The sequence below is a fragment of the Oncorhynchus keta genome, unplaced genomic scaffold (assembly GCF_023373465.1).
Source record: "Oncorhynchus keta strain PuntledgeMale-10-30-2019 unplaced genomic scaffold, Oket_V2 Un_contig_1495_pilon_pilon, whole genome shotgun sequence".
NCBI lineage: Eukaryota > Metazoa > Chordata > Actinopteri > Salmoniformes > Salmonidae > Oncorhynchus > Oncorhynchus keta.
Genome location: NW_026279050.1, coordinates 41278 through 61921, shown reverse-complemented (window position 1 = coordinate 61921; position 20644 = coordinate 41278). Strand labels below are relative to the sequence as shown.

Genomic DNA, 20644 nt, shown 5'->3' with positions numbered 1-20644 from the left:
GGACTTTGAAGAGAGGAAAGGAGAGAGAGAGAGAGAGAGAGTGAATGTGGGAATCAAATAAAATAGGCAGAGGCACACGAGGAGAAAAACAGATATTTTATAGAAGCCCTCTAAACCAAGACGCCACGGAAACAAATCACATTTGGAGTTGAGTGAGGCAAAAGAGTAGGGGAGGGGAAGAGGAGGCAAAAGAGTAGGGGAGGGAAAGGAGGAGGCAAAAGAGTAGGGGAGGGAAAGAGGGAGGGAAAGAGTAGGGGAGGGAAAGAGGGAGGGGAAAGAGTAGGGGAGGGGAAAGAGGGAGGGGAAAGAGTAGGGGAGGGAAAGAGGGAGGGGAAAGAGTAGGGGAGGGAAAGGAGGAGGCAAAAGAGTAGGGGAGGGAAAGAGGGAGGCAAAAGAGTAGGGGAGGGAAAGAGGGAGGCGAAAAGAGAGGGGAGGGGAAGAGGAGGCAAAAGAGTAGGGGAGGGAAAGAGTAGGGGAGGGGAAAGAGTAGGGGAGGGAAAGAGGGAGGGGAAAGAGTAGGGGAGGGAAAGAGGGAGGCAAAAGAGTAGGGGAGGGAAAGAGGGAGGCAAAAGAGTAGGGGAGGGAAAGAGGGAGGCAAAAGAGTAGGGGAGGGAAAGAGGGAGGCAAAAGAGTAGGGGAGGGAAAGAGGGAGGAGGGAAAGAGTAGGGGGGAGGGAAAGAGGGAGGGAAAGGGAGGGGAGGGAAAGAGGGGGAGGGAAAAGAGGGGAAAGAGTAGGGGAGGGAAAGAGGGGGGGAAAGAGTAGGGGAGGGGAAAGAGGGAGGGGAAAGAGTAGGGGAGGGAAAGAGTAGGGGAGGGAAAGAGTAGGGGGGAAAGGGAAAGAGGGGGAAAGAGGGAGGGGAAAGAGTGAGAAACGAGGAGGAAGGAAGAGTTTAAAACGGTAAAGGACACAGTGAGCAAGAGAGGAGGGAAGAGAGGGGAGGGAAGAGAGAGGAGGGAAGAGAGAGGAGGGAAGAGAGAGGAGGGAAGAGAGAGGAGGGAAGAGAGAGGAGGGAAGAGTCAGAGCTATGAAACACCTCACTGCTCTCTGTTAGTATGGGTATATGAGACTTTACTAAATCTCCATCTTATAATAAGAGCATTACTACAGTCCTCTACTGGCCCCCATCACAAGACCAGTAAGCTCTCCCTGCCAGCCTCTCTCATTCTCCCTCTCTGGCCTTATCACGTGAAGAGGCTCCTGCTTTCCCCACCCACACCAAGCAGCCACTGTGCCGAAATGTCACTCAGACCCCACGCTCTTCATCTGGTCTGTCTCTCTCTCTCCATCTTGTCTGTCTGTTACCCTCTCTCTCTCACCATTTTCACTCCCCCCCCCTTCCCTTCTACTCCTCCCCCCCCTCCCTCCCTCCTACTCCTCTCCCCTCCCTCCCTCCATCCCTCCCTCCTCCATCCACCCCCTCCTAGAGTGGTGGTACACCATCCAGCAGAGCACCGCTTTTCGTTAACCATACTCCCCCCTTCTCCCTTTAAACTTCCATCACCTCCTCCCTTGTGTAGAGCCATAGAAACACCACCAGGCCTGAAGAACAGATTTAATTCACCACACACACACACAGAGAGAGAGAGACAGAGAGACACAGAGAGAGAGAGACAGAGCGTGAGAGAGCTCAGAGAAAAACAGTCCCCCACTTGAACAAAACCACACTGTGCTTCAGACGGCACTGACCTCAACGACACAATTAGCCCAATTCCCCCATAAGGGGCATAACATTAGATTAGACCTGCTGGGGCTGAACACAACACCACCCCCGTGTCAACAGTCTAAAACAGAAGGGATCAGAAATATATTCATGGCGCTGGTCGTGTGAATGAGTGTGTGTGTGTGGTCGTGTGAATGAGTGTGTGTGTGTGTGAATGAGTGTGTGTGTGTGTGAATGAGTGTGTGTGTGTGGTCGTGTGAATGAGTGTGTGTGTGTGTGTGGTCGTGTGAATGAGTGTGTGTGTGTGTGGTCGTGTGAATGAGTGTGTGTGTGTGTGGTCGTGCAAATTAGTGTGTGTGCTCTTGTGAATGAATGGGCCATCCTGGTCAATTAGGGGGAAAAGAATGGCAGTTGAGAATCAACTGTACCGTCAACGTCAGTAGTGAACTGTCCTCTCAACCCCGTCAGTCAGCGGCAAACCGTCCCGGCAGTGAACCGTCCCGGCAGTGAACCGTCCCGGCAGTCGGCAGTGAACCGTCCCGGCAGTGAACCGTCCCGGCAGTGAACCGTCCCGGCAGTCAACCGTCCCGGCAGTGAACCGTCCCGGCAGTCGGCAGTGAACCGTCCCGGCAGTGAACCGTCCCGGCAGTGAACCGTCCCGGCAGTCGGCAGTGAACCGTCCCGGCAGTCGGCAGTGAACCGTCCCGGCAGTGAACCGTCCCGGCAGTGAACCGTCCCGGCAGTCGGCAGTGAACCGTCCCGGCAGTGAACCGTCCCGGCAGTCGGCAGTGAACCGTCCCGGCAGTCGGCAGTGAACCGTCCCGGCAGTCGGCAGTGAACCGTCCCGACAACCATGGCAGTACAGTTTACTACTAACTGACAGGGTTGACAGTGAAGTTCACTACCGACTGAGGGTTGAGGGGCTGTGGATGTATGAGCACGCTGCCCTGGAATGTTGGTACATTCCACTAGAGGGGCAACTCTCTGGGGGAGGGGAAAGCAGGAGGCGTGAGGGAGAGGTGTGGCCTTATTAGCAAGCAGGCTGATAACTTTCAGGTAAAGCCACTCCCCACCTACCCAGTGCTTCCCAAGACCAGACAGAGAGAGGAATTGAAACATTGAAATTGAATTAAGAGGAAGAGAGAGAGACAAAGACAGAGAGACAGAGAAAGGACAGAGAGAAAGGAGAGAGGGACAGAGAGAGAGGGATAGAGAGAGAGGGACAGAGAGAAGGAGAGGGACATGGTGTGTAATGGTGACAAATAAAAGCAATGGGATGACATGGCAGGAGGGAGGGGGGGGCAACACATATTATTGCTATAGGTCCCCCTCTTACAGTCTGGCTCCATAACCAGTGTCTCTCTACACAGTGCATTGGAGGCACCTGTAATTAGTGCATGTTTGTCCTGTTACCCCAGGTTACCGTGAATTAGCTAGGCTAGTACCCCGGCAATGTCAATCTGAGGGACAAGGAGACCAATCAGTCACGTCAGAGGCACCCCTTTCCTGTTCCAGCTTTATAAGTCAGGTATGCAGCCACTGAGTCCAGCCAAACAAAACAGCCCCCCTCCAATAGCTAGGTGTCTCCCCCAACAGCCAGACCCCCCATTCAACAGCCTAGTACCAAGCCCTCCCACCAGTCTTTCACATTCCACAACCTTTACTATGTAATAACATGTCTGAGGTATTACCACAGGGCTCCTATAGTGGGGGATTGACAAGAGCAGACCTGTCCTGACGTGGTGTACTGTAGACACCATCACCTAGCAGAATGACAGACTGGTTCCTCTCTCTTCTGGGCTCACACATCCTGACGTGGTGTACTGTAGACACCATCACCTAGCAGAATGACAGACTGGTTCCTCTCTCTTCTGGGCTCACACATCCTGACGTGGTGTACTGTAGACACCATCACCTAGCAGAATGACAGACTGGTTCCTCTCTCTTCTGGGCTCACACATCCTGACGTGGTGTACTGTAGACACCATCACCTAGCAGAATGACAGACTGGTTCCTCTCTCTTCCTGGGCTCACACATCCTGACGTGGTGTACTGTAGACACCATCACCTAGCAGAATGACAGACTGGTTCCTCTCTCTTCCTGGGCTCACACATCCTGACGTGGTGTACTGTAGACACCATCACCTAGCAGAATGACAGACTGGTTCCTCTCTCTTCTGGGCTCACACATCCTGACGTGGTGTACTGTAGACACCATCACCTAGCAGAATGACAGACTGGTTCCTCTCTCTTCTGGGCTCACACATCCTGACGTGGTGTACTGTAGACACCATCACCTAGCAGAATGACAGACTGGTTCCTCTCTCTTCCTGGGCTCACACATCCTGACGTGGTGTACTGTAGACACCATCACCTAGCAGAATGACAGACTGGTTCCTCTCTCTTCCTGGGCTCACACATCCTGACGTGGTGTACTGTAGACACCATCACCTAGCAGAATGACAGACTGGTTCCTCTCTCTTCCTGGGCTCACACACACTGATAAAGAGTTCACCTCCATGGTTCCTGTTCACAGCTCTGTGTACTGGGGGCACCCCCACAGACAGAGTTTAATTAGCCCTGGCATCGTAGCATGTTAGCAGGGTACCCGTAGCTCCACACGGTCCCGAGCGGCAGGGTGACAGACACGTCCCGAGCGGCAGGGTGACAGACACGTCCCGAGCGGCAGGGTGACAGACACGTCCCGAGCGGCAGGGTGACAGACACGTCCCGAGCGGCAGGGTGACAGACACGTCCCGAGCGGCAGGGTGACAGACACGTCCCGAGCGGCAGGGTGACAGACACGTCCCGAGCGGCAGGGTGACAGACACGTCCCGAGCGGCAGGGTGACAGACACGTCCCGAGCGGCAGGGTGACAGACACGTCCCGAGCGGCAGGGTGACAGACACGTCCCGAGCGGCAGGGTGACAGACACGTCCCGAGCGGCAGGGTGACAGACACGTCCCGAGCGGCAGGGTGAGGTCCCGGAGCTACAGCCGGGGCTGGAAGTTAACTGGTGAGTGGTAGCAGTGCAGAACCCAATAAAGTTGAAAGATGGATTCCATTTCTAGAGCAGAAAAAAAGTGAAGAACAAGTCTAGGAATTAATTTCCATCAGCAATAGAACTGCTTCTCTTCAGAGTTCTGCATTCTGACGACCACTCAAGGCATCAAGTCCATTTCTGCCCCGAACAAAATGGTTAAAACACTCTGTCTTCCTCCTCTGGTGCACCAGATGTGAGAAGGGTTAACAGGAAAGCGAGGTGTGTGTTCCCAAGGACAGTGTTACGCCGTGTGAGGTCAGCGACCGCTCCAAAGAAAACAGGCTAAACGGAATGAGGAACAAGGTATCAAACTGGGCAGGGTACAGGAAACCAACAGCTTTTTATGGGATTCTCATCCTATTGTCCAGCTATGGAGAATTACAACTAACTCTTTCCCTCCTCTGGATAACACTAGTGTGATAGAGTTTAATTTAATTAAACTCTTAAGTATCTGATGTGCTTTTTTGTATTAGTGTCGGCCATCGTCTGGCGAGCCCAGAAAAGGCTGGTTTAATTGAACTCCAGGTCCTTGTGCATTATTAACAGAGGACACCCAATCCCTGCCCAGGGCCTGGTTCACAACGTAAAACCGCCCAATCCCCTCAGGGCCTGGTTCACAACGTAAAACCGCCCAATCCCCTCAGGGCCTGGTTCACAACGTAAAACCGCCCAATCCCCCCCCAGGGCCTGGTTCACAACGTAAAACTGCCCAATCCCCTCAGGGCCTGGTTCACAACGTAAAACCGCCCAATCCCCCCAGGGCCTGGTTCACAACGTAAAACCGCCCAATCCCCCCAGGGCCTGGTTCACAACGTAAAACCGCCCAATCCCCCCAGGGCCTGGTTCACAACGTAAAACCGCCCAATCCCCCCCAGGGGTTCACAGCGTAAAACCGCCCAATCCCCCCAGGGCCTGGTTCACAACATAAAACCACCCAATCTCCCCAGGGCCTGGTTCACAACATAAAACCACCCAATCCCCCCAGGGCCTGGTTCACAACGTAAAACCACCCAATCCCCCCAGGGCCTGGTTCACAACGTAAAACCACCCAATCCCCCCAGGGCCTGGTTCACAACGTAAAACCACCCAATCCCCCCAGGGCCTGGTTCACAACGTAAAACCACCCAATCCCCCCCAGGGCCTGGTTCACAACGTAAAACCACCCAATCCCCCCAGGGCCTGGTTCACAACGTAAAACCACCCAATCCCCCCAGGGCCTGGTTCACAACGTAAAACCACCCAATCCCCCCAGGGCCTGGTTCACAACGTAAAACCACCCAATCCCCCCAGGGCCTGGTTCACAACGTAAAACCACCCAATCCCCCCAGGGCCTGGTTCACAACGTAAAACCACCCAATCTCCCCAGGGCCTGGTTCACAACGTAAAACCACCCAATCCCCCTAGGGCCTGGTTCACAACGTAAAACCACCCAATCCCCCCAGGGCCTGGTTCACAACGTAAAACCACCCAATCTCCCCAGGGCCTGGTTCACAACGTAAAACCACCCAATCTCCCCAGGGCCTGGTTCACAACGTAAAACCACCCAATCTCCTCAGGGCCTGGTTCACAACGTAAAACCATGAGGATGTGCCTTGTGAGAGGGACTGAAATCCGAGCCTCCATCATACACACATACAGAGAGACAGACCGACCAGACGGGTTCAAGGCTTAATCGAGAGAGAGAGAGAACCTTTTCTTCATTACAGTAGAAAGAGAAATGCAAGACTACCACCTCGTGCTACAAACAAACTAACTAATACTAACCAACAGCTGAGGACACGGTCAGTCTGAATAAAGACCAACCAAAGTCCACAACCAAAGCCAGAACAAAGGTCACTTCAGGGAAGGAATTTCATTAGACAAAATGTCTAGCCAAACCACAGACGTTCCTGAATTTACCTCAGAGTATACAAGACGGAGATCTTCTCTGGTTGAGGTGCTTCCTGCCCATGACCTACCCAGTTCAGATACGTAATTGACATGAACACTTTAGAATTACATAAAGCCACACCGCGGCATGTCACAGTCCATAGGACTACTTCCTGTAGGAACACAATTTTATTTACCTTTATCTAACTAGGCAAGTCAGTTAAGAACAAATTCTGATTTTCAATGACGGCCTAGGAACAGTGGGTTAACTGCCTGTTCAGGGGCAGAACAACAGATTTGTAACCTTGTCAGCTCGGGGATTTGAACTTGCAACCTTCCGGTTACTAGTCCAACGCTCTAACCACTAGGCTACCCTGCCGCCTCATTACATGAGTCTCAATGCCATTACATGAGTCTCAATGCCATTACATGAGTCTCAATGCCATTACATGAGTCTCAATGCCATTACATGAGTCTCAATGCCATTACATGAGTCTCAATGCCATTACATGAGTCTCATCTCACCAGAAACCTCTCCAGCACTCGTTTTATTGGACCAGTCAGACAGGCCTAGCAGTGTGTGTGTGTGTGTGTGTGTGTGTGTGTGTGTGTGTGTGTGTGTGTGTGTGTGTGTGTGTGTGTGTGTCCGTGAGGTCAGCAGTGGCCGTTACAGGGGGTAGAGGAGGATCAAGCCCATCATACATATTCTAGCACCGCGTGACACAGCAACGGCAGTTCATCTGACGGACGGACAAGTGCTTTGTGTAACCTTGGAGAGCGTCCAGAATGACAACAGAAGGTTAAAACTCAGGCGTTTTACACTGGCTGGTTGAGGGACTACAGTAATGGGGGGCTTACCACCACCCCCACCCCCCCTTAACCAGACTCCCTGTGGAGTCTCAATCACTAAGGCCATCTGCTGAGGGAAGAGGCTACATTAGGGCCTTTCGTCCCGTAGCTAAACACACACAACAAAATGCAGCTAGTGTGGAATTATACATCAGGTTCCCTCTCCGCTTGTGGGAACAAACTCTACTCTCTCTCTCTCTACCCCAGTAGTCTAGAATTAAATGGTATATTTAAGCAATAAGGTCAGGGTGCAGGGGGTATATTGGCCATATATCACAAACCTTTGAATTAGAAACTGCTTACCAACTTAATTAGAACAGTAAAGAGAAATGGTGTCATACCCGTGGCATACGGTCTGATTTACCACAGCTGTCAGCCAATCAGCATTCAGGGCTAGGACCACCCAGTTTGAAACAGGCCTTATGTGATTTCACCATATATCAAAAATAACAAATAAAAACACAGAGCAGTGTAAACCTAACCCATGTGTCCTGTACAGTAGCATCAGCAGCCTCACTATGTACACCAGCAGCCTCACTATCTTCACCAGCAGCACCAGCAGAACGAACAAGCAGCACCAGCTTCAAGTCTCTTACCTGGGGCAGGGCGGTGTTAAGCTGCCTTTGCAGCGAGTCCCTCTCGTGGCTGACCTCGTGCAGCTTGCCCTGGGTCAGGCCTAGGTTCTCCTGGGTCTCCCTCAGCGTGTCCAGTAGCCGGTCGCGTTCTTCCAGCATGGAAACCATCAGAGATTCAAAGTGCCCCTCCGAGTCCGAATGCAGAGGCGAGCCAGACCCCCGCCGGCCACCCGAAGGCCCCTCCGACTCGCTGATGGTGGGCATCACCTCGCACATCATCTAGGATAGGAGGAGAGGGGTGGAGAGAGAAAAGGGAGACGGAGAAAATGTCAGAGAAAGAAGTCGCCAACACATACAAGGACAACGCCTCGGAGCTCAACAGCATCTTGATCTTTACATCAGAGTTGAATGACTTATCACACATATCAGGATCAATGACAACTTCACTAAGCGGCGCTCTCCGTGGAAAACCGTTACGAACAGGGAAACATGAAACCGCAAGGTGATCATGAACATACAACATTGTATTTTCTTCATGTTTGACTCTGAGGAAATCATTAAGTTCATTCACAACCGAGAGCACAGAAAGATAGCCTGGGTGGGCTGGACACAACATCCTGCCAGCACTGCCACGATGGGCCGCAAGACACTGGGCCGCGAGACACTGGGCCGCCAGACACTGGGCCGCCAGACACTGGGCCGCCAGACACTGGGCCGCCAGACACTGGGCCGCCAGACACTGGGCCGCCAGACACTGGGCCGCCAGACACTGGGCCGCCAGACACTGGGCCGCCAGACACTGGGCCGCCAGACACTGGGCCGCCAGACACGTTACAAGTGCTGACATTTCTGTGTGGTGCCATCTGATGTTCTGTGTGACAGAGTGCTTGCAGATATTCTATGAAGTTTGTCTCTAACACACTCAAAATACACACGTACACAGCCCATCAACAGAAACCCCTGGGCCATCAACAGAAACGCCCAGCCCAGGCCCATCAACAGAAACGCCCAGCCCATCAACAGAAACGCCCAGCCCAGCCCATCAACAGAAACGCCCAGGCCAGGCCCATCAACAGAAACACCCAGGCCGGCCCATCAACAGAAACACCCAGGCCGGCCCATCAACAGAAACACCCAGGCCGGCCCATCAACAGAAACACCCAGCCCATCAACAGAAACACCCAGCCCGGCCCATCAACAGAAACACCCAGCCCGGCCCATCAACAGAAACACCCAGCCCGGCCCATCAACAGAAACACCCAGGCCATCAACAGAAGCCCCCCCGGCTAGCGAACAAGATAAAGATCTGGCGCAATGTGACAACAGTACTCTCACTATCGCCCCATCTGCATTGAATAAATCAGCACCTCAAGCCAAGCTGTTGTCTGAAGGGTAGTGGCAGGCACGCATGGAGAGAACATTCATTTGCAGTGAGAAGACAGAACACAGTGGGGAAGGCCTCCACACACAATCAGGTCATATATATTGCACCAACTAGTTACTGCAATGTTGCTGATGTATGATTTAGTAAACCAAAACTACTTGGTTTAGGTCTGCTGTAAACCACTGTATTAAACAAGAGGAGAACCCAGTCAAAGTACTCTCTTCTGCAACCTGTTTGTTGAGCACAACTCCATTAATATAATAATGGGCTTTTCAGCAACCTGTTTGTTAAGCACAACTCCATTAATATAATAAGGAGGAACCCAGGGCCAACCGCACCAGCATATGGTCTCACAAGAGGTCTGAGGATCTCATCTCGGTACCTAATGGCAGTCAGGCTACCTCTGGTGAGCACATGGAGGGCTGTGCGGCCCCCCAAAGAAATGCCACACCATGACTGACCCACCGCCAAACCGGTCATGCTGGAGTATGTTGCAGGCAGCAGAACGTTCTCCACGGCGTCTCCAGACTGTCACGTCTGTCACGTGCTCAGTGTGAACCTGCTTTCATCTGTGAAGAGCACAGGGCACCAGTGGCGAATTTGCCAATCTTGGTGTTCTCTGGCAAACGGCAAACGTCCTGCACGGTGTTGGGCTGTAAGCACAACCCCCACCTGTGGACGTCGGGCCCTCATACCACCCTCATGGAGTCTGTTTCTGACCGTTTGAGCAGACACATGCACATTTGTGGCCTGCTGGTGGTCATTTTGCAGGGCTCTGGCAGTGCTCCTCTTTGCACAAAGGCGGAGGTAGCGATCCTGCTGCTGGGTTGTTGCCCTCCTACGGCCTCCTCCACATCTCCTGATGTACTGGCCTGTCTCCTGGTAGCGCCTCCATGCTCTGGACACTACGCTGACAGACACAGCAAACCTTCTTGCCACAGCTCACATTGATGTTCCATCCTGGATGAGCTGCACTACCTGAGCCACTTGTGTGGGTTGTAGACTCCATCTCATGCTACCACTAGAGTGAAAGCACCGCCAGCATTCAAAAGTGACCAAAACGTCAGCCAGGAAGCATAGGAACTGAGAAGTGGTCTGTGGTCCCCACCTGCAGGACCACTCCTTTATTGTGGGTGTCTTGCTAATTGCCTATAATTTCCCCATGTTGTCTATTCCATTTGCACAACAGCATGTGAAATTTATTGTCAATCAGTGTTGCTTCCTAAGTGGACAGTTTGATTTCACAGAAGTGTGATTGACTTGGAGTTACATTGTGTTGTTTAAGTGTTCCCTTTATTTTTTTGAGCAGTGTATATCAGTATGACCCTGGTCTGCAGAGAGTCAGTATACATCTCATACACTAATAGTTGTATTAGTTCCCATCCTCATAGACACCTCGTTAAGTTCGCTGATGACACTGCCTTGATCAGCCTGTTGCATGATGATGAGGAACGTCCTAAATGACTGAAGAGTGGTATGACCAATCACACTTGGTCCTCCAGACCAACAAGACCAAAGAGATGTGCATAGACTTCAGGAAGAGAACACCACCTACCTCTGCAACATCTATCAGAGGTCAGAACATAGAGATTGTAGAGGAATACACATACCTGGGTGTCCTCTTGGACAAGAAGCTTCAGTGGAGTAAATGTACAGACCTGATCTACAAAAGAAAGAGTCAACAGAGACGGACTTTTCTCAAAAAGCTGGGATCTTTTCATGTTAATTGTACTATACTGACTCTGTTTTACAAATCTTTCAGTGAGAGTATTTTAACTGTTTGTATTGTTTGTTGGTTTGGCAATGCCACCGTCAGCCAGACAGATATGCCGAGAAGGATTATCATCACAGCAAGCAAGGTACTTGGAGTCAAACAGAGAGATCTTTAAGATCAGGGCCCCCTGCAAGGCTCACAAAATCATTTTAGACCCAAGCCACCCCCTGTACCTGGACTTTGAACTACTCCCCTCTAGGCGCAGGTATAGGGCACCCCGAAACAAGAAAAACACAACTAGACAATCATTTGTGCCAGGTGTGATATCCCCTCCTAAATAGATCGGGCTAATGTTCCTATTGACCCAGAAAGACCAGCAGGCTAATGTTCCTATTGACCCAGTAAGACCAACAAGCTAATGTTCCTATTGACCCAGTAAGACCAGCAGGCTAATGTTCCCATTGACCCAGTAAGACCAGCAGGCTAATGTTCCTATTGACCCAGTAAGACCAGCAGGCTAATGTTCCTATTGACCCAGTAAGACCAGCAGGCTAATGTTCCTATTGACCCAGAAAGGCCAGCAGGCTAATGTTCCTATTGACCCAGAAAGGCCAGCAGGCTAATGTTCCTATTGACCCAGTAAGACCAGCAGGCTAATGTTCCTATTGACCCAGTAAGACCAGCAGGCTAATGTTCCTATTGACCCAGTAAGACCAGCAGGCTAATGTTCCTATTGACCCAGAAAGGCCAGCAGGCTAATGTTCCTATTGACCTAGAAAGGCCAGCAGGCTAATGTTCCTATTGACCCAGAAAGGCCAGCAGGCTAATGTTCCTATTGACCCAGTAAGACCAGCAGGCTAATGTTCCTATTGACCCAGTAAGACCAGCAGGCTAATGTTCCTATTGACCCAGTAAGACCAGCAGGCTAATGTTCCTATTGACCCAGTAAGACCAGCAGGCTAATGTTCCTATTGACCCAGTAAGACCAGCAGGCTTGTCTCTTCTTATTGGTATGTAACTGTTATGAAAGTTGTACTGTCAATTTGTTTTGCTATTTAAACACCATTTTAAACATGTACTTGACACTGCAACAAAATGTCCCCATGGCGACAAAAAAGTCAGTAAAGTAAAGAATAGTGGCTTCTTCATCATGACCCTGGTCCACAGAGAATCAGTATACTGAGTAATGATTTCTTCATCATGACCCTGGTCCACAGAGAATCAGTATACTGAGTAATGATTTCTTCATCATGACCCTGGTCCACAGAGAATCAGTATACTGAGTAATGATTTCTTCATCATGACCCTGGTCCACAGAGAATCAGTATACTGAGTAATGATTTCTTCATCATGACCCTGGTCTGCAGAGAATCAGTATACTGAGTAATGATTTCTTCATCATGACCCTGGTCTGCAGAGAATCAGTATACTGAGTAATGACTTCTTCATCATGACCCTGGTCCACAGAGAATCAGTATACTGAGTAATGACTTCATCATGACCCTGGTCTGCAGAGAGTCAGTAGACTGAGTAATGGGTTCTTCATCATGACCCTGGTCTGCAGAGAGTCAGTAGACTGATTAATGGATTCTTCATGATGACTCTGGTCTGCAGAGAGTCAGTATACTGACCCTGGTCCACAGAGAGTCAGTAGACTGAGTAATGGGTTCTTCATCATGACCCTGGTCCACAGAGTCAGTATACTGACCCTGGTCCACAGAGAGTCAGGAGACTGAGTAATGGGTTCTTCATAATGTCCCTGGTCCACAGAGAGTCAGTATACTGAGTAATGGGTTCTTCATCATGACCCTGGTCCACAGAGAATCAGTATACTGACCCTGGTCCACAGAGAGTCAGTAGACTGAGTAATGGGTTCTTCATCATGACCCTGGTCTGCAGAGAGTCAGTAGACTGAGTAATGGGTTCTTCATCATGACCCTGGTCTGCAGAGAGTCAGTATACTGAGTAATGGCTTCTTCATCATGACCCTGGTCCACAGAGTCAGTATACTGAGACTTCATCATGACCCTGGTCCACAGAGAGTCAGTATACTGAGTAATGGGTTCTTCATCATGACCCTGGTCCACAGAGTCAGTATACTGAGTAATGACTTCTTCATCATGACCCTGGTCCACAGAGAATCAGTATACTGAGTAATGATTTCTTCATCATGACCCTGGTCCACAGAGAATCAGTATACTGAGTAATGACTTCTTCATCATGACCCTGGTCCACAGAGAGTCAGTATACTGAGTAATGATTTCTTCATCATGACCCTGGTCCACAGAGAGTCAGTAGACTGAGTAATGGGTTCTTCATCATGACCCTGGTCCACAGAGAGTCAGTAGACTGAGTAATGGGTTCTTCATCATGACCCTGGTCCACAGAGAGTCAGTAGACTGAGTAATGCGTTCTTCATCATGACCCTGGTCCACAGAGAGTCAGTAGACTGAGTAATGCGTTCTTCATCATGACCCTGGTCCACAGAGAGTCAGTAGACTGAGTAATGGGTTCTTCATCATGACCCTGGTCCACAGAGAGACTGTAGACTGAGTAATGATTTCTTCATCATGACCCTGGTCCATAGAGAATCAGTATACTGAGTAATGCTTTCTTCATCATGACCCTGGTCTGCAGAGAGTCAGTAGACTGAGTAATGGATTCTTCATCATGACTCTGGTCTGCAGAGAGTCAGTAGACTGAGTAATGGATTCTTCATCATTGGTCTGCAGAGAGTCAGTATACTGACCCTGGTCTGCAGAGAGTCAGTAGACTGAGTAATGGGTTCTTCATCATGACCCTGGTCCATAGAGAATCAGTATACTGAGTAATGGGTTCTTCATCATGACCCTGGTCTGCAGAGAGTCAGTATACTGAGTAATGGGTTCTTCATCATGACCCTGGTCTGCAGAGAGTCAGTAGACTGAGTAATGCCTTCTTCATCATGACCCTGGTCCACAGAGAGTCAGTAGACTGAGTAATGGGTTCGTCATCATGACCCTGGTCCACAGAGTCAGTATACTGACCCTGGTCCACAGAGAGTCAGTAGACTGAGTAATGGGTTCTTCATCATGACCCTGGTCTGCAGAGAGTCAGTAGACTGAGTAATGGGTTCTTCATCATGACCCTGGTCCACAGAGAGTCAGTAGACTGAGTAATGGCTTCTTCATCATGACCCTGGTCCACAGAGAGTCAGTAGACTGAGTAATGGGTTCTTCATCATGACCCTGGTCCACAGAGAGTCAGTAGACTGAGTAATGGGTTCTTCATCATGACCCTGGTCTGCAGAGAGTCAGTATACTGAGTAATGGCTTCTTCATCATGACCCTGGTCTGCAGAGAGTGAGTAGACTGATTAATGACTTCATCATGACCCTGGTCTGCAGAGAGTCAGTAGACTGAGTAATGGGTTCTTCATCATGACCCTGGTCTGCAGAGAGTCAGTAGACTGATTAATGACTTCATCATGACCCTGGTCCACAGAGAATCAGTATACTGAGTAATGACTTCATCATGACCCTGGTCCACAGAGAGTCAGTATACTGAGTAATGGGTTCTTCATCATGACCCTGGTCCACAGAGAGTCAGTAGACTGAGTAATGGGTTCTTCATCATGACCCTGGTCCACAGAGAGTCAGTAGACTGAGTAATGGGTTCTTCATCATGACCCTGGTCCACAGAGAGTCAGTAGACTGAGTAATGGGTTCTTCATCATGACCCTGGTCCACAGAGAGTCAGTATACTGAGTAATGGGTTCTTCATCATGACCCTGGTCCACAGAGAGTCAGTATACTGAGTAATGGGTTCTTCATCATGACCCTGGTCCACAGAGAGTCAGTATACTGAGTAATGGGTTCTTCATCATGACCCTGGTCCACAGAGAGTCAGTATACTGAGACTTCATCATGACCCTGGTCCACAGAGAGTCTGTATACGCTGCTACAACATGTTATAAGGAGGGGGTCCTTTATGCTTTCCAAGGGCCAATTCCTAACTGGAGATTTGTGCTTGAGGTTTGCACCAAAGCCTGTGGTGCATCAGATGATGAAGCCAGACCACTACTCAGCCCTTCCATTGACCAGACACTAAGAAACCCAATGTACACAAACACATGTAGACCTAGCCTACACTCACAATCACTCTGGATGTGTGTGTGTACAGTAATATGGTTTTCCATTGTAAATGGGCAGGCATAAGATGTTGGGGATGCAGGCCTGACTGAGTGGTTGACTCCATCCACTGGCTCCACAACAGGGGGCTCAACACTGGCGATTAGGCCCTGAAGACGGGCCTCCAGGCGGGAAAGCCCAGAATCATGTGAGCTACATTTTTTTTTAAACAAACGGAAATGCAGCTAATGAATTGGAACGAAGTGCATTTTTTACTGGGTGGCCGGGGAGGACTTAGGGCATTCCTTTCTTCTTCTTCCACGGCCTTCAACGCCAAAGGCACTTGCTTTCAGAAGCCACTGTGTTCAGTTCAGGGACTGGAGCAGTGACACTGTACCTTAGGAGCTTGTTTACAAAGCAGGCCCGTCACTGAGCCAAAACCATCCAAATCCCCCACATATCTAGGTGAGAAATATTCTGATTGGCTGCTGTCAAATGTAACCTAATTTTCACGTAGGCAAAATGGACAGCAGCTCTCCAGTAACAAGGTCAAACCAACAAAACAATGGAGTTTGAGGGGGAGGAGCCCTACTGAAGAGCACGAGACGGAATGACAGATGGTAACATTACTCTGTAGTGTAACTACCTCAATGTACAAAACAACAACAAGTCCATCATGTCAGTAGACTTCAAAGTATGGCAGTTCAGTTGTAGACATCTCAATGCAGTGAGTTGGGAGGAGTACACCTACATCACCAAGTAGCGTTACATAAGGCTGAAGTCTCTATGCACATCCATTGAACAAAACGTACACCGCGTTCGTACTGGACGGGCTGCTAACACACCAGCGTAAACAAGGCTGCTTACAAGTAGGCTGAAGTCCGAAGAGAGAGACAAGAGGGTCAAAGTCCGGTAACATTAATGTGTAAACCATAGCAGCAAGGTCACGGGGAAAGCGTAACGCGAATACTTTCGGTCTGGAATGTGACTGTTTTTGATAAACAAACTAGCTGTGTTGGTACTGTAGGTCTAGTGTAGAACAGTCCTAACTCTTTCAAACTCAAGGCAGGAGGCATACAATCTGAGTACGGACACGTAGTTAACTAGATCAATCAATTGGCAGTTATCTTAAAGGTTTTCGAGGTATTTAAGTAAAATAAGTTAATTAAGTGACTACCAGATGCACTCCTTTCTAGAGCTGTGAACCAAATGGACATATAACATGACATATGCCTGGTAGAAAGTTAGTAAAGCTGGTACAATAAAAAGATTATACATTAATGCAAATAGATCAATGATTAGCTAACGTTACCTTTGCAGAGTAGGCGAAATTCCTTTGTGGATGTCCACTTTTCTATTTATGTTGCCGAGCTTTCTTCAACTTAAAACTTCTAGCCGGTTCGTTCAACTAATTACAACGGTACAATTGTATGAATAATCCAAGCCATTCAAAACATTAAATCCAATGAAATGTTGAAAACCATCCAGACTGAAAAGGTCCCCGACGGCGAACCAAAAAAAGATAACTCCAAAAGGCCGCACCGCCAGACCCACATCAGAGGACAACAACTCCAGCTATTTCACTAAACGCTAGTGACTTCTGCATTGCACAAAGATAAAAAGTGAGTCAAACTGATTATTAGTGTTTGCACATATAATATACAGACACACACAATTATTAACTCATCCTAACATTTTCTATACTTTGTTCAAGGGAAGAAAATAAAAAAAAATGTAGTTAGGCAACACTCCTTACAAGGAACAAAAGTGGAAACAGATGTAAGCTAGATAGCTAGCTACCGTTAGCAACCAAATGTCCAGAGCTACAGCCGGTTACGATAGCTCATTGGACTGCAAACTAAAAAGTGTAATGTTACTGTCCAAGACAATACCAGGCAAAGCATATATATATATAAAAAAGTGTTTATAATCCAACTTCAAGGGTCAAATGAAAAAAAAAAAATGAAGACGAAGTCAGAAAACTAAAATATCTAAAAACACATTTTCTCTGGTGTATTTTGCCAGCTAACGTTAGCTTAGCTTCCCGTCGACGAGCCGCGTCACCACATCACAGCCTGGCAAAAAGAAAACTGTGAGATCCAAGAGAGGAGATCGCGGAAACTTTAAACTCCTTGGATTGAGCTCGAAACGCACTCGATAAATATGTATCCACGGCCAATTTGTCCATGGGTTACCGACGTATCAAATAAACCAGGTTTCCGTCCGAATGCAAGCTTTTAATCCAGTTTTCTTTGGTAGTCCAGCTCGACAGGAGCCGTCCCTCTCCCGGTCGGCTCAGGAGTCACTTCTTGTTGTCTATCGTTTCCTGCTCTCCTGTGCGTCAATACGTTGGGACGGTGGAAAGCACGTCGGTACGTCGCAGGCTACCGTCGGTGACCAAGGTTGCCGCTCATTCAGTCTGACGTTAGATTTACAGTATATTATCTTTGAGTGTGTTTTAGGTCATTGTCATTAGCCTATGTGTGGTGGAATAATGGCAGCATTTTCCCTCTTGTCACATTATCTTTTTTTAAACATTTGTAATGGAAGAGATTTAGTTATCTTTGAAAAATCACACACGCACACACACACACACACACACACACACACACACACACACACACACACACACACACACACACACACACACACACACACACACACACACACACACACACACACACACACACACACACACACACACACACACACACACTCCACAGGGTGTCTTTATTAAAGTAAGTATGTCCTCCATGTACACTATGAGACAGATATTGCCAATTTCAAAGTGAACACTTCAAATGTTTATCATCCTCAGCGTCCGGTCTGACCTGAATAATTTATCTTAGAGACCTTCTGGGAATTTCCAGTCAATCAAGTGAGTAGACGTTTTGCTTCAGGGACCTGCAATATTGGCAGTAATCAGTCAACATAATCATCCTGAGCTCCAACATCCTCTCCAGCTTTTCAGAGTGAAGGAGAAAGAGAGGGGGGAAAAGCCAGAGAGAGAAAATGTGAGGGTGGGTTTTGCTTAAATCAGTTATGGAGCCTCAGGATGGTCCTGTTAGACTACAGGATGGTTCTGTTAGACTACAGGATGGTTCTGTTAGACAACAGGATGGTCCTGTTAGACTACAGGATGGTTCTGTTAGACTACAGGATGGTTCTGTTAGACTACAGGATGGTTCTGTTAGACTACAGGATGGTTCTGTTAGACTACAGGATGGTTCTGTTAGACTACAGGATGGTTCTGTTAGACTACAGGATGGTCCTGTTAGACTACAGGATGGTTCTGTTAGACTACAGGATGGTCCTGTTAGACTACAGGATGGTTCTGTTAGACTACAGGATGGTCCTGTTAGACTACAGGATGGTTCTGTTAGACTACAGGATGGTTCTGTTAGACTACAGGATGGTTCTGTTAGACTACAGGATGGTTCTGTTAGACTACAGGATGGTCCTGTTAGACTACAGGATGGTCCTGTTAGACTACAGGATGGTTCTGTTAGACAACAGGATGGTTCTGTTAGACTACAGGATGGTTCTGTTAGACTACAGGATGGTTATGTTAGACTACAGGATGGTTCTGTTAGACTACAGGATGGTTCTGTTAGACTACAGGATGGTTCTGTTAGACTACAGGAACAGGATGGTCCTGTTAGACTACAGGATGGTTCTGTTAGACTACAGGATGGTTCTGTTAGACAACAGGATGGTTCTGTTAGACAACAGGATGGTCCTGTTAGACTACAGGATGGTTCTGTTAGACTACAGGATGGTTCTGTTAGACTACAGGATGGTTCTGTGTTATGACTACAGGATGGTCCTGTTAGACTGCTTCTGTTAGACTACAGGATGGTTCTGTTAGACTACAGGATGGTTCTGTTAGACTACAGGATGGTTCTGTTAGACTACAGGATGGTTCTGTTAGACTACAGGATGGTCCTGTTAGACTACAGGATGGTCCTGTTAGACTACAGGATGGTTCTGTTAGACTACAGGATGGTCTGTTAGACTACAGGATGGTTCTGTTAGACTACAGGATGGTCCTGTTAGACTACAGGATGGTTCTGTTAGACTACAGGATGGTTCTGTTAGACTACAGGATGGTCCTGTTAGACTACAGGATGGTTCTGTTAGACTACAGGATGGTTCTGTTAGACTACAGCAGTAGGATGGTCCTGTTAGACTACAGCAGTAGTAATGAGACCCAACCCCTTCTCATAATGGCGTTATTGGGGCATGATGGAATTGCTAAACAGACAGTCACACTCTTATGACATAGCAGCGTGTGGTGGAACTGCAAAGTGACATCAGATCTGCTTCCCTGATCATCCATCAGATCTGCTTCCCTGATCATCCATCAGATCTGCTTCCCTGATCATCCATCAGATCTGCTTCCCTGATCATCCATCAGATCTGCTTCCCTGATCATCCATCAGCTCTGCTTCCCTGATCATCCATCAGATCTGCTTCCCTGATCATCCATCAGATCTGCTTCCCTGATCATCCATCAGATCTGCTTCCCTGATCATCCATCAGATCTGCTTCCCTGATCATCCATCAGCTCTGCTTCCCTGATCATCCATCAGATCTGCTTCCCTGATCATCCATCAGCTCTGCTTCCCTGATCATCCATCAGATCTGCTTCCCTGATCATCCATCAGATCTGCTTCCCTGATCATCCATCAGATCTGCTTCCCTGATCATCCATCAGGCTTCCTGTTCCATTTCATACTTTATTGATTTGTTGATGTTTTATGTTTGTACTTATATTCACAATTCAACTTTCAGTTGTCATGTATGCAAAATAAAACTAAACTAAACTAAAATGCAGTTTACTGTGTGCTAGACTGTCCTGTCTGTGAACTAAAATGCAGTGTACTGTGTGCTAGACTGTCCTGTCTGTGAACTAAAATGCAGTGTACTGTGTGCTAGACTGTCCTGCCTGTGAACTAAAATGCAGTGTACTGTGTGCTAGACTGTCCTGCCTGTGAACTATAATGCAGTGCACTGTGTGCTAGACTGTCCTGTCTGAACTATAATGCAGTGTACTGTGTGCTAGACTGTCCTGCCTGTGAACTGTAATGGGAATGGGCCATTTATGTTGTGTATGAGGTAACCGGTTAACTGACCCTTTGAAACTTGAGGAAGGTACCCAGCACTCTACCTGTAAGGTCACACTAATGACAGGTCTAATGAGGAGTCTGTCACTACAGTCTTATCAATCCCTCCCCCTCTCCCCATCACCCCCTAGCCATCTCCCATCTCCCGCTCTCCTCCTCTCCCCATCACCCCCTAGCCCTCCTCCCTCCCCCTATCCATCTACCCATCTCTCCCCCTCTCCCCATCACCCCCTAGCCATCTCCCCTCTCCCGCTCTCCTCCTCTCCCCATCACCCCCTAGCCCTCCTCCCTCCCCCTATCCATCTACCCATCTCT

The 20644-nt window shown here is 48.8% G+C and overlaps 1 protein-coding gene across 1 annotated transcript in view; it reads right to left on the bottom strand.

Moving 5' to 3' along the window:
• Nucleotides 1–17548, bottom strand: part of ppfia1 (PTPRF interacting protein alpha 1) — a 97182-nt gene extending 79634 nt beyond the window's left edge. The window contains exons 1-2 of the mRNA XM_052502042.1: nt 16516–17548; nt 8019–8276 (exon numbers count right to left, since the gene is read on the bottom strand). Coding sequence (XP_052358002.1) covers nt 8019–8276 — 258 coding nt within the window. The 5' untranslated portion in view covers nt 16516–17548. The remainder of the gene's footprint in view (nt 1–8018; nt 8277–16515) is intronic.
• Nucleotides 17549–20644: the final 3096 nt, after the last annotated feature.